The sequence below is a fragment of the Schistocerca americana genome, chromosome 2 (assembly GCF_021461395.2).
Source record: "Schistocerca americana isolate TAMUIC-IGC-003095 chromosome 2, iqSchAmer2.1, whole genome shotgun sequence".
NCBI lineage: Eukaryota > Metazoa > Arthropoda > Insecta > Orthoptera > Acrididae > Schistocerca > Schistocerca americana.
Window position 1 is genome coordinate 39752284 of NC_060120.1, and position 15309 is coordinate 39767592.

The 15309-nt window shown below is 38.7% G+C and overlaps 1 protein-coding gene across 1 annotated transcript in view; it reads left to right on the top strand.

Moving 5' to 3' along the window:
• The first annotated feature begins 5299 nt into the window (after nt 1-5299).
• LOC124593767 (serine protease snake-like) overlaps nt 5300-15309 on the top strand; it is a 91345-nt gene continuing 81335 nt past the window's right edge. Inside the window, exons 1-2 of the mRNA XM_047132116.1 lie at nt 5300-5337; nt 14042-14148. Coding sequence (XP_046988072.1) covers nt 5335-5337; nt 14042-14148 — 110 coding nt within the window. The 5' untranslated portion in view covers nt 5300-5334. The remainder of the gene's footprint in view (nt 5338-14041; nt 14149-15309) is intronic.

Below are 15309 nucleotides of genomic sequence, written 5' to 3' on the forward strand. Positions count from 1 at the left end.
TGAGGTTATTTCACCTGTCTCATACATCTTGTTCATCAGATGGTAGAGTTTTGTCAGGGCTGGCTCAAATGTGCACCTGTCGGCTACATCATTTAAAGTAGTCAGTGTTGAACTTCTACCGCCCTATTTTTCAGCCAGTGTAGCAATGCAGTTTGTTGACACCAAGGATAATCAGTGAAGAAATAAAGCAGTCGAACGTCACAATTTCTCTTTTCAGTTTTTCTATTTTCCCTGTCACATTCAAATTTCTGGCATTTTATGCATCAATTCATAGAGTGTTACGATTTTATTGGTTATTCAGTCTTTTTTCTAATAGTCATCTAACCATTGGCAGTCCCCTCCTGGAGATCCAAATGTAGGCCTAGCCTAGAATCTCAGGCCACCGCAGAGATCAACTTTACACTTTTCCAATAACATTCCACATGTCTTGTGGATACACATTATTTGTCTTTAATGTTGCGGTTTCCATTGCCTTCTGCATCCTCATATTGTTGATTATTGCTGATTCTTCCACCTTTCAGGTTGTTTCCCACCCCAAGGACAAAAGAGTGCTCTGAACCCCTGTCTGCAACTCCACCCTCTTTGGCAATGCTGCCAGCAGAATGAGGGTGACTTCTTATGCCACTTGTTTTTGGCTACAACTGATGATGATGATTTTTATTCAAAATTTAAGAAGTGTGTAGGTTTGAACCCAGTATCCAGGATGTTGTGACTACTAGTCAAAGACTCTACACCTGCACCATTGGTACACTCAGTAACAATCTCTCCTTTTCATAATGTTGATATAGAAGCATAGGTAAGTAGGGAAAAGATAGATACTGCCTATAGGAAAATTAGACATTGTGAAAGAAAAGCAACTGCATGAACGTAAAGAGCTCAGATGGACAACCAGTACTGTAAGCAATGAAGGAAGAGCTGAAGGGTGGAAGGAGTGTGTAGAGGAACTGCACAAGGGAAATGAATTTGAAGGCAAGTGAAGAGGATGTAGATGATCAGGTAGGAGATATGATGCTGCAAGAATAATTTGGCAAACCACTGAAAGTTGTAAGTCCCCAAAGTAGACAACCTTCCCTCAGAACTACTGATATCCTTGAGAAAGCCAGCTGTAGGAAAACTATTCCACTTGGAGTGCAAGATGAATGAGACAGGCAAGATACCCTGAGACTTCAAGAAGGAGGTTATAATTCAAACTGCAAAGAAAGCAAGTGCTGACTGTTGTGAATATTAGAGAACTATCAGATTAATAAGTAATGGTTGCAAAGTACTAAAATCAATTATTTACAGAAGAATAGAAATACTGGTAGAAGCTGACCTTGGACAAGATCAGTTCAGATTCTGGAGAAATGTATGAACTTGTGAAGCAGCACTTGCACTACAACTTATCATAGAAGATAGGCTGACAACAGTCAAATCTACATTTAAAGCTTTTGTAAAGTTGGAGAAAGCTTTTGACAGTTTCAACTGGAGTACACTTTTTGAAACTCTGGAGGTATCAGCAGTAAAATGTAGGGAGTCAAAGCCTATTTGTAACTTGTACAGACACATGATGACAGCTATAAGAGTCAATGGGACATGGAAGGGAAGCTGTGACTACAGAGAGGGAGCCAGGGTTGTAGCTTATCCCCAATGTTATTCCATCTGTACATTTAGCAAGCAGTAAAGGAAATCAAAGAAAAAATTGGAGCGGGAAAGAAGAAGAAATGAACACTTGGAGTTTTGCTTGTCACATTCTGATTGTCAGAGATAAAAAGGGCATGGAAAAGCAGTTGAGCAGAATAGGTGGTGTCTTGAACAGAGATGATAAGATGGACATTAAGAAAAGCAAAGCATAGGGAATTGAATTTTGTCAAATTAAATCATGCAATACTGGATGAATTAGATTATGAAACAAATCAATGAAACTAGTTTTCCTGTTTGGGCAGCAAAATAACTGATGTTGGCCAAATTAGAGAGCATATAAATTGTAGTCCAGTAATGCAAAAAAGTGTTTCTGAAGAAGAGAAATTTAACACTGAATATAGATCTAAGTGTTCAGAAGTCTGTTATGTGGTATTTGTCTGGAATGAGTCTTGAATAGAAGTGAAACATGGACAATAAACAGTTCAGAAAAGAATCAAATAGAGGCTTTTGAAATGTGGTACTACAAAAGAATCATGATGATTAGGTGGGTAGATCATGTAACCAATGAGGAGGTACTGAATAGAATTGGCAAGAAGGGATCGGTTCATGTGGCATATTCTGATACATTAATGGATGACCAGTTTAGTACTGGAGGGAAATGTAAATATGTGTGTGTGTGTGTGTGTGTGTGTGTGTGTGTGTGTGTGTGTGTGTTTGTGTGGAAGAGAGGGGACAGGACTAAAAATCTTAAAGGGAATCCAAGAGATGAATACAGAAAGCTGATTCAGAAGGATGTAAGTTGCAGTAGCTATTCCAGAATGAAGAGTCTTGCATAGGGTTGGGTAGTGTGAAGAGCCTCATCAAACCAGTCTTCAGACTGAAAACAACTACAACAATGACTTAATGAATGGATTTGTGTGTTCACTAGACCCATTGAAAATTGCATCACGCAACATAGATCGAGTACTAGCTGACTGTTAGGCCCAGCCTCATAAATTATTGGCTGCATGTTGTTCTCACAATGAGTGCGAACTAACAACTGGCTGTGTCTTTGTATATCAAGCCGATTAATAGCTATGTGAAAAATTAAAAATAATATTTTCTTATTACATTTCGAATAATGACATAAAAAAATTGGAAAATCAGAGGACAAACAAAGATACATCCGGCAAAGAAGCAAATGTTTTTAACTACAAGCTGCATAAGTAGAAAATAGTCTATATTCTAAGGAAGGGAAAAAACTACGCAGCACAAAGTGATTATCTGAATGGTATGGAAATCAATAAATTTGATGTACATGTAGAGACAAACAAATGATTAAAATTTCAGGAAAACTATATGATGTAAGGAGCAACAGTTTCACAAATTGAATAAGTCAATAACATGTTGGTCCACCTATAGCCCATATGCATGTAGTTACTCAGCTCGGCATTGATTGATAGTCGTTGGATGTCCTCCTGAGAGATGTTGCACCAAATTCTGTCCAATTGGTGTGTTAGGTCACTAAAATCCTGAGCCAGTTGGAGGACCCTGCTCATAATGCTCTCAATGTTCTCAGTTGAGGAGAGATCTGGCGACCTTGTTTTCCAAGATAGACTTTGAAAAGCATGATGAAAAGCAGTAGAAACTCTTGCTGTGTATGGGCAGACATTATCTTGCTTAAATCGAAGTCCAGATGGCTTGTCATGAAGGACAACTAATTGGTGCATAGAATATCATTGATGTACCACTGTGCTGTAAAGTTACCATGGGTGATAACCAAGGGGACCTGCTACGAAAAGAAATGGCACCCCAGACTATTATACCTGGTTTTCAGGACATATGACTGTTGAGTCAGGTTCCTATCCTACCATTTCTGGGGCATCTCAAACACATCTTTGCTGATCATTGGGACTTCATTCAAAGCATGACTAATCACTGATGACAGTTCTACTCCAGTCAGTGAGATTCCAGGGCAAAGACGTGTCTGGAGATGTCATGAAGAGTGGTGGGATAACAAACTGTCTGTTGCATGCTTTACAGCCTGACAACCATGAGTTATGGTCTGGGGTACCATTTCTTGTCATAGCAGGATCGCTTTGTCATCTACAGTGCCCTTGAAGCACAGTGGTACTTAGATGACATTCTATGAACTGTTTTGTTGACCTTCATGGTTGCCAGATCTCTCTATCCAGCTGAGAATATTTGGAGTATTATGGACTGGGCCATCCAACAATGTTGGAATTTTGATTATCTAATGCACCAATTGGACAATATTATGCATGATGTCCTTCAGAAAGACATCCAACAACTCTATCAATCAATGCCAAGCTGAATTACTGCCTGCGTAAGGGCCAGAGGTGGACCAGTGCACTGTTGAGTTGCTCAATTTGTGAAGCTCTTTCACTTCAATAAATTATCCAATATCTCTGAATTGTAATCATTTGTTTGTACATTTACACACATCTGCCAATTCCCATACCATTAGGATAATTGTGCGTATGTGTGTGTGTGTGTGTGTGTGTGTGTGTGTAATATGTACTATTTAACAAGGATGATTTCTGATTTCTGTATAGACATCAAAAGTGTCAAGAAATTCCAATTTTCCAATTGAGTATTAAAACAACTAACACGTTATTCTAGTAGAAGTAGGAATATTTGGAATCAGAAAAACAGGCCTATAAAACTGGGGTACTTAAGTTTGGAAATTATCATTGTTTAAGATTGGAACGTTGCAGACTGCAGGAGTTTTGAAATTTTTCTCTCTGTGTGATGTGCATGTATAGTAAATCATTCAAAGACAGTATTTTTACAAGTGAATGTGTTACTATTATCAGTAGTCTGAAAACTCTCCAGTGAATACTAATGTCAATTAAATAAATCATGAATAATAAATTAGCTATTTTATGTAACTATTGTATATTTTCAGAATGAGATTTGCACTCTGCAGCGGAGTGGAAATCTCATTCTGGAAACATCCCCAAGGCTGTGGCTAAGCCATGTCTGTGCAGTATCCTTTCTTTCAGGAGTGCTAGTTCAGCAAGGTTCACAGGAGAGCTTCTGTAAAGTTTGGAAGGTAGGAGACGAGGTACTGGTAGAAGTAAAGCTGTGAGGACGGGGCGTGAGTCGTTCTTAGGTAGCTCAGTTGGTAGAGCACTTGCCTGTGAAAGGCAAAGGTCCCGAGTTCAAGTCTCGGTCTGGCACATAGTTTTAATCGGCCAGAAAGTTTCTTATTGTATATTTATTCTAACAAAAGAATACCTAGTAAAGAAGAAACATGTATTGATGTCAAGAGTGCTGTAAGAACAAGTGGGAGACTACAACATAGCTCTGTTAAGCACCAAGGGACTAGGCAGTTGATACTTTGTCACTTTGTGTGCACTGTTACCTTGCCTGCTGAAGATGTCAGCATTTTATTTTGGTACACTTCATTATAACCCAAGGTAAATCAAAATATAATATTAATTTATGTGCTGTCCTACATAGATTGTAGTCAACTTGTGTATCACCCAAGTTTGTTATCACATTTTCATGGAGATTATGTATGCAAAACACTTTTCTAAATTCTTCTTTTCAGAATGTGACGAGTATACAAGGTCGGTGCAAGATATATTTGAAGCTCTACCACTCCTTCCAGATGCTGATCCACTAATTATAAAAGTGGACAAATGTGATTTTGAGAATCTGCCACTAATTGTTGGAGGGGAGGACACTGATGTTGGAGAGTTTCCTCACATGGTAAATATGCAAGTAGTTAATTCTTACTATGTATTTTAAATTAACTTTTCTTGTAAAATTGCAAAAGACACAGATTGTCTGACCAGTACTTAATTTCACAAGGCAGAATTCCTATACATTCAGAAGTGAAAACACTAATCTAAACTTGCAAAACAATTAGTTACTTTCACAGGTGGAAAAAGCTAAGCTAAGATAAATGTTTTCACTTTCAAGTGAATCTGTTGGCAGTAATTAAATTGTGCTGCTTTGTACAGGTCAGCTGGCCATTGTGCCTTTTTGTAATTTTATAGCTTTCTCAAGTAATCTTTACCTTTGATTGAATTAACTTTTGTGTTGTATTTATGCAGGAAAAAGGAAAACTAAAAAAGTAGCACCTTCACGGTGAATAACTGTAATAAAGAATATCCTCCAGATCTGCAATTAACTGTACTATTCAACAAAGTAATAAGTGAAAATCATAAATTGTTACTATACAGAGTCATTATCAGAATTTCTAAGTAAATGATTTTAATAAAATGTTTACAACATAAGAATCTTTTACATCAAATACAAATAACGGAACACACTACCAAAACTTCTCATTCTTTCATATGTGAACTAAGGCATTTTACGTGAACACTGAACTGGTTGTTTTAAAAGCTGAGCATACAGTCATTAGGGTGAACATCATATTTAATCCCCCTATGCCAACATCCCCCACGTTCACGGTCTATCTACTGCTGAACCCTCCTGCTGGTCCAGGGGTAAGATTAGGCCGGAGGTATTCCTGCCTGTTGTAAGAGGCGACTAAAAGGAGCTTCACAAGTTTTGGCTTTTATGTGATGGTCCCCTGTAGGGTTTGACCTCCAATCCTCAAAATTTTCCTGAAGAGCGAGCCAATTGGGGAAGGGTGCCTTACATGGTGCATTGTATCCATTCATTGAGGGTTTGGCCCACATTCTTGTCGTCGCATTGCAGTCCCGCCCATTCTCCATCTCTTGGGCAAGGACACCTTCCTGTGTGCATTTTCCACCATGCACTATGCAGTGTTGCTTTCTGTGTCAACGATGACCATGGAATTTTTTGCACCTGATATCCAGCACGGTAGCCAGTCCGTTGTGGTGAGGCCACCATGTACCCTGTTGGTTGTAGCCCCCTGACCACACTGGTAATGCTCTGCTGATGCCTGTTCCGTTAACTCCCCACATATGCCAAGGGGTAAATACCCATTCCCCTGGGGCATCAGGACTCCCGGCAATGGCCATCCTGCCAGGTGGCCTTTGCTGTGGCAAGGTGGCACCCGTGAGGAGGGCCCCTGGTTGGAGTGGGTGGCATCAGGGTGGATGACACACGATGAAACATAGTCCCTCATCTCTTGCTGGTGGTAAAACACTAGCAGACTCTAAGTGTTCATGAGCTCAGAAGTACAGAAGTATGACCCCACAGAACTATGACCCCAAATCGTTCCCCAAATCAGGCTAAAGATGGCAGCAGATCTTATTCGCCATGGTACCTTGTATGTTTGAGAGCTGATGGGGAATCTTTCATGCCGATGAAGCCTCAGATTTTTGTTGAACATTTAGAGGACAAGTTTGGGGAGGTGGAGGGCTTGTCCTAAATGAGATCTGGGTCAGTCTTGATCGAAACAGCGTCTTCTGCCCAGTCAAAGGCCTTACTCGCTTGTGACAAGCTGGGGGATGTTCCTGTAACCATCATGCCTCATAAGAGCTTAAATATGGTCCAGGGTATCATATTTCGAAGGGACCTTCTTTTGCAGTCTGATGATGACACCAATTTAGAGCTGCGAGGTGTACACTGCATCCGACATGTCCACCGGGATCCGATGAATAATCAGGTTGCCACCGGTGCCGTCATCTTGGCCTTCAAGGCTGATACATTGCCCGAGAAGGTCAAGATGATGATCTGCTGTGATGTAATGCCCTATATCCCTCCCCCAATGCGGTGCTTTAGGTGCTGGAAGTTCAGCCATATGTCTTCCCGCTGTACTTCCAGCATCACATGTCAAGATTGTGGACACCCGTCACATCCCAATACTCCATGTGCCACGCCTCCCATCTGTGTCAACTGCGGAGAGCACCATTCACCTTGCTCGCCAGACTGCAGGATTCTCCAGAAAGGAAGGAAAATCATGGAGTACAAGACCCTGGACCGACTGACCTACACTGAGGCTAAGAGAAAATTCGAGTGCCTGCATCCTGTGTGTATGACATAGTCTTATGCAACTGCTACAACAGTTCTGGCACCATCAGTTTCACCAACCCCAGTCACATCTCAGAGCTGGAAGACTACACCTGCCTCCTCCTAAGCAGGAGAAGCGTAAGTCGTCTTCAGCTTCTCTCACTAGGAAGGGGTCCCTTGGGTCACTCCATTCCCAGGTTTCTGCTAGTGGCAAAGATGACACCCGCCAGTGGCTGAAGAGCCCTAAAGCAGCTGATCTTAGGGCTTCAAGCTCATCCTCAGTCCCGCAGATTGAATCAGTGAAGTCCTCCCAGCCAGGGAAACCCAAACAGCAGCGAGAGAAATCCAAAAAGAAAAAGGGGTGAGGTGCTGTAATGGTTACGTAATTCAAGTACCATTACAATGTGTAGCTGTGACTTTGTCCTGGAAAATCGGTCATCAATAGCGTTAGGTCTGTTGGTTGATTTTGGAATAAATGTGTTGGGAGGCAGCCTAACAGATAACACAACGAGTATGAATCGACATGAAATTCACATAATGAGAGATAATTAGTTCTTGCGGTACTGGAATTAAGGCATGAATTCTGGTTGAAACGAAATTGGTGCCATGAATAGTCTTCCTCGCAACATAAGAAAAATATAATGCAACATACCAATACTGATATCACACAAGCCATATTTTGCAGCAAACTTGGTGTGTAACAAAAAGTCAGTCTTGCACGATGGAAGAAATTATTGACTCTTGTTGTAATTGCAGGCAGAAGTTATGCTTGTGAATGAATATTTACGTAACAAATAAAAATATTTCAGAATGAAATTTTCACTCTGCAGCGGAGTGTACGCTGATATGAAACTTCCTGGAAGATTAAAACTGCATTCTGCTAGGTATGCAGGATAGCTTCTGTGAAGTTTGGAAGGTAGGAGACGAGGTACTGGTGGAACTGAAGCTGTGAGGATGGGGCATGAGTCGTGCTTTGGTAGCTCAATTGGTAGAGCACTTGCCCGCGAAAGGCTGAGGTCCCAAGTTTGAGTCTCGGCCCAGCACACAGTTTTAATCTGCCAGGAAGTTTCAATAAAAATATTCTTACGTCTATGATAACTCTTAGTGTAGGTATTTTCTTGCATTTTTTTATCACACACATCATTTACTAAACATATTGTTGATGCATGAGTAAACGTTACACATCCTTTTTGTGTGAAATCTGAAACATAAGTACTCTCAAGTGAAATTGTAATAAAAGTTGTTTAAAAAAATTGAATATTGTCTGGACATTGTTCTTTTGCTACAAAGATAATTTTAAGAGCCTATCTTTGCCATCTTCTGTGGCAATGTACAAATTTCTTATTACTAATGAGGAAAAGAAACCATTCATAGAAATTAATAATGAGAAAAAAATAAAAAGGTATGATATTGTGAAAAATAAATAAATAAAAAAGGTGTTACACAGGATTATTGAATGTATACAGAGGAGGGCAGCATGAATGGTTACAGGTTGTTTTTAATCCATGGGAGTGTGTTACATAAATATTGAAAGAAATGAACTAGCAGACTCTTGACAACAAACATAAAGTATCCTGAGAAAGTCTATTAACAAATTTCAAGAACTGGCTTTAAATGATTACTCTAGGAATATATTGCAACCCCCTGTGTACCCCCACATAGGGATCATGAGGGTAAGAATAGAATAATTATTGCACACACAGAGGCATCAAACAATCATTCTTCCCACTCTCCATACGTGAATGGAACAAGAAGAAACACTAATAACAATTACAGTGGAACATACCCTCTGCCATGCACCTCATGGTGATTTTCATAGTGTAGTTGTAGATGTGGTATATAATGTAATGGGATGGATAAAATATCTGCTCATCAAGTGGCAGCAGAAAACATGTAAAGGCATTTAAGCCAGTGGCTCCTCCTTCTGGAAGAAGCATTGAAGGGGATGGAAGAGGGCACAAGGAAAGAGACTGATGAGGTTTAGGAAAAGGAGAGAGTTCATAAGACACCCAAAACCCTGGGGCAGAGAAGACTTACCAGATGACCTGTATGTCATATGATTTCTCTTTAAATAAAACATTTTTAACACAACAAACTATATTGTTACTTTCAGGGTGCTGATGACTAAATACTGAATAATAACCTTCAAACCAAAACATTCTAAATCCATTTTGTATAAGTTTGAATATTATTCATTTCGTATTTAATAGATCGTATAATAGAAAACTACAGTATTAAACATATAGGTAGGTTTTCCTTTGGATCTCTATGTATGTCTTCTGTCCCAGAATAATTCATGAGATGAAAAACTTGACGATAACCCAAAGTGATGAGACCCAATACATACTATCTGTACTGTGTCATACATAAGAAAGTTTGTATCGTGAAATGTACCAGAGATTTGGATCAACTACTTCAGTAAGGTAGTTTACATACCCCATACACATTTCAAATGCCAGGACAATGCAGCCATATTCTCTTGTTTTTCTATGTCTGTGTTTGTGTAGGGAGGAGTGTTTCTGCGTGTACTAGCTCTGAAGAGTCCTAGTTTGAAAACTAAGTCAAAATTACAATTATGTCTATCTGCATGTCAACTGTTCAACTATCTCATGAATAGTTACCATTACTCTTCCCATTATTTCATTATTTATATTGCATCCAGTATTTTCCAGCATCATGTTCATATCAGCAACAGCACAATTTTATCTTACAAACAAAAATAAAAATTGAAATATTCCTGACTGATTAAAATTGCGTGCCTCCCTGGGACCTTGTCTCTTGCATGCTGTGCCCATACTGCTGAGTATTTAGGTGTGTCTCATGACAGCTTGAGGCTGTGAGTGTCTAGTTATGACTATCAGTGTAAAATTTGTGAAGTTTGGTAAGTAGGAGAGTTGTAGTGGAAGAAATAAATCTTTGAAGCTGACTGTGAGTTATGGCTGTGTCACTTAGTTGGTAAGAGCAAAGCATGCAAATGGCAAGGTTCCAGGTTTGAGTTCTGGTCTGGCAAACAGTTTTCCTCAGTAATGGAGGTTTTTAAATAAGATACACTTCACTGCAGATAGAAAGGTTCATTCTGAGAAGAATCAAAATTATACTCTCCTTTCACAATGCATTCCTAAATATACTGCATACCAGCAATTTCAACAAATATTGTTCTCTTATTTTCCATTATACATCAACAGAAATACATAATTCAGAGATATGATCATTGGCAAGACACAATCAATACATTCACTGCGTGATAGCAGTGATGTTACCAGTATCAGTGCCAATAAAGCAGAGTTCCTAAACATGGTTTCCCAAAACTCCTTTGGCATAGAAGACTAAGTTTCCCAGAATTAGTAAAGAACAGCTGCAAACACGAGTAACTTAGAAGTCTATGTCCTCAGTGAGCTAAGCAGCTTAAATCTGTAAATAAAGGCGAGGCTTCTAATACAGACTATATATCATATAGGTTTCTTTCAGAGTACGCTGTCACAATAGTGCCATAGCTATTATATATAACTGTTTGCTCCCTGAAAGATCTGTACTCAGGAAAAGTTGCACAGGTCACACCAGTATTTAAGAAAGGAAAAGAAACTAATCTCCTGAATTACAGACCCCTGTCACTAACATCGATTGGCAGTAGGATTCAGAAAATGATCTATTGATACATAGCACAGATACAGAAAATATTCTTGTGAAACACAGCTCTCTCTTTGTTCACATGAATGAATGATCTTAAGGAAGTCCATATGTCTAGATTTCCAGAAGGCTTTTGACACAGTTCCTTACAAGTGGATTCTAATAAAATTGTGTGCCTAGAGTGTGTTGATATAGTTGCACAACTGGATCCATGATATCTGGCGTTCCACAAGGAACCGTAGCAGACCCTCCTACTGTCCCTAATTTATATAAACAATTTAGGAGAGACTCTGAGCCACCCTCTTAGATTATTTGTTGAAGATCCTATCATTTATGATCAAGTAAAGTCATCTGAAGATCAAAACCTATTGCAAAATAATGCATACGTGATACCTGTAAGGTGCAAAAACTGGCAGTAAAAAGTGAGAGATCATCAAGGTGAGTACTAAAGGGAATCCATTAAATTTTGGTTATGTCATAAATCACACAAATTTGAAAGCTGTGGATTCAACTAAATACCTGGGGGTTACAATTATGAACAGCCTAATTTGCTATTATCACATAGAAAATGTAGTTTGGAATGCAAACCAAAGTGTGTGATATATTAGCAGAATATTTAGATGATGTAACATATGTACCAAAGAGGCCACTTACATTGTGCTCACCCATCCTCTCCTGCAGTTTTGCTGCACAGTATGGAATCCTTACAGAGTAAAGATTGAAGGTGGACACTGAGAAAGTTTAAAGAAAGATATAATTGCTAAAAAGGGAGAGAGTATTACACAAATAGGATACCAATAATTAAAATTGTTTCTTGTTGTGGTGAGAGATTTTCATAAATTTTCAGTCACCAATTTTCTCCTTCAAATGTGAAAATATTTTGTTGTTTCCCACATATATAGGGAGAAATGACCGCTTTAATAAAATAAGATAAATTCGAGCTCCCTCAGAATGATTTAAGTGTTCATTTTTCATATTTGTTATTTTTTTATATTCTAAGTGATGTTTTTAGTTGAGATGAAGTTTTCTTCAGTTACTTTATGTGAAATACATTTTTTGTTGTTACTACATAATTTTAATTCTAGGATGAAAACAACAAGCAGAACATAAGGAAAGGGAACCACTCATCTTCAGTTGAATGATGTGTGGTGCAGACCAGAAAATCTCAATCTGTTATGAGTAACTTTACACCTTAACCCCCATTTTCTCAGAATTTAGAACATTTTTCACCAGTTGACACTGTCAAACACTTTTCCTAAGTCAACAAATCCTATGAGAGTTTCTAGATTTTTGTTCAGTCTTGCTTCCATTATTAACTGTAACATCAGAGCTGCCTCTCTGGTCCCTTTACCTTTCATAAATCCAGACTAATAATCATCTAACAGATTTTAAGTTTTGTTTTCTGTTCGTCCACATATATTCTTGTCAGCAACTCAGTTGCATGAGCTGTTAAGCTTTTACTATCTTCAAAACTGTGTGAATGACATTTTTCCAAAAGTCTAATGAGATATCGCCAACCTTACGCATCCTACTCCCGAATATGAATAGTGGTTTTGTTGCCACTTCACTCAATGATTTTAGAAGTTCTGATGGAATGTTACCTCTATCCTGTCTACCTTATCTTTGATCTTCCAAAGTTCTTTTCAGTACGATTCTAATTGTGGATCCCACAGCACTTCCCTGTCTATTCCTGTTTCTTTTTCTATCACACCATCAGACAAGTCTTTCCCCTCTGTACGTAGAATCAGTCCATCCAACAATTATTTTGTGTTCAGTTTCTTCACATTTTTCATACAACCATTTTGCCTTAGGTCCATGCCCTTTCTATTTCTTTCATTCCTAAGTAACTTTTATTTCTGTATCAATGAATTTTGCTCAACATATTTGTACTTCACTCTTTCATTGAACAACTGAAGTATTTCTTCTGTTACCCATGGTTTATTTGCAGTTACCTACCCTGTACCAAAGTTTTTATGTCTGTCTTCAGTGATTGCCCTTTTTATAGATGTCCATTCCTCTTCAACTGAACTGCCAACTGAGCTATTCATCATCACAGTGTCTACAGCCTCAGAGGATTTCAAGTGTATCTTTTCATTCCTTAGTACTGCTGTATCTCACTTCTTTGTGCACTGATTTTTCCTTACCAGTCTCTTATAGTTAGCCTACTCTTCGTCATTACTGCATTGTGATCTCAGTCTATATTTGCTCTCGGGTATGCCTTACAATTCAGTATCTCAGTTTAGAATCTCTGCCTGTCCATGATGTAATCTTTCTGAAATCTTCCCATAACTCTTGGTCTTTTCAAAGTGTACCTTCTCCTCTTGTGATTTTTCAAGACACCATTTGCTGTTACAAGCTAAAACATGTAGCAGAACTGAGTCTTTGTCTTTTCATTAATACTGCCAAGCCCATATTCTTCCATGAGCCTGTTTTCTTCTCCTTCCTCTAAAAATGCATTCCAATGCCCCGTGACTATTAGATTTTCATCTCCCTTTACATACTGAATTACCTGTTCAGTATCCACATATACATTTTTCTCTTTCTACATTTTCTGCTTGCAGCATCAGTATTCATACCAAAACTATTGTTGTTGGTGTTCATTTATGTCAATTCTGATAACAACCCTATCACTGTAATGGTGACAGTAACTCGCTCTCTGCCCTACCTTCCTGTTCATGAATCCCGTTCCCATTACACCACTTTCTACTGTTGTTGCTGTTATCCTGTACTCATCTGGCCAGATAACCTTACCTTATTTCCATTTCACTCCACTGGTTTTCAGATTTTCTATCTTCCCTATCATGTTAAAACTTCTCTACTACTACTACTACTACTACTACTACTACTACCACCACCACTACTTAGCTACATATGTGTGATAAACAATATATGTTAACAGGCTGCTATTGGTTATCAAGTTGATGGTAATCTGGAATGGAACTGTGGGGGATCATTAATCAGTGAATATTATGTCCTTACTGCTGCACACTGCACACATATTGGAAAGTGAGTATAGACACCAGAACAACTAGGATTGTATTCTGCTAACCATTATTGCTGTTTTACATGTTAGTCAAAGACACAATGTAACAAAACAAAAGTGTTCTCATTAATATTGTCTATTAGTGTTAGTTGTAAATTTAATAAAATTAAACAAAATGTCATCATATATAGTTACTGATCACATTTACACAAAACAACAGATTAGAAAGGTAATGACTTACCTATGTATAAATAATGAGTCGCACACAGATCGCACTAAATTGTGAATTAAGTTCAAAATTAGTCACCATCAGCTGTATTACTGAGAATTTGTTGCTGAATGTACCTGCATTAACACTACAGTGGAATTCAACTTAGGATCACCATCACCCTCCACATCCCCGTGTGCCTCTTCCATACATGCACTACACACATGATGTTCATTGAGATTGCATTTTGAAAAGACATGCACAAAACATTTACAGTAAATCTCAAGATAATTTGGAGAACTTAACATTTATTTCATTAATGTGGTGTGGAAAGTCCTGGCAGAATGTAAATTATTTAAGACTAAAGGTAACAGCTCACCAAACAGTAGAATCCAATAATCCATGATGCCCCGCTGTAGCTGGTTACTGTGCTCCCACTAAAAGATATTATGCTCCTGTCAATGAACACCACTAACCAGTTCTCATGTTAAAGATGTGAACCACATCCTTCACTGACACTCAACAATTCCCACTCCATTATCATCTGGGTGCACACTCATCACTGTTGATGCCTTCCCCATAGACACTAACATCCCTCAAGTCCACAGCCTTGTGCTATCAAACACTACCACTCCAACATCCTTCCAACTCCCACTTCTCTCCATTTCACTTCCCAGCATCCTCCTCAGCTCAATGTGCCACATTCCTGGACACTGACTTCCACCATTCTGATGGCTCCATCCATACTTATGTCCATACTAAGCCCACTAACCAACAACAGTATCTGCATTTTGAAAGCTGTTATCCATTCCTGACCAAGAAATCACTTCCTTATATTATGGTCACCTGTGGACACTGTATCTTGAGTGGCCATAATTTTGTTCCCCGATGTACTGAAGGTGTTGCTAAGATCTTCACACTGGCACTGTCCCCCAAATCTAGTTCATAAACAATTTTTGCATGCCACATCCTTAAA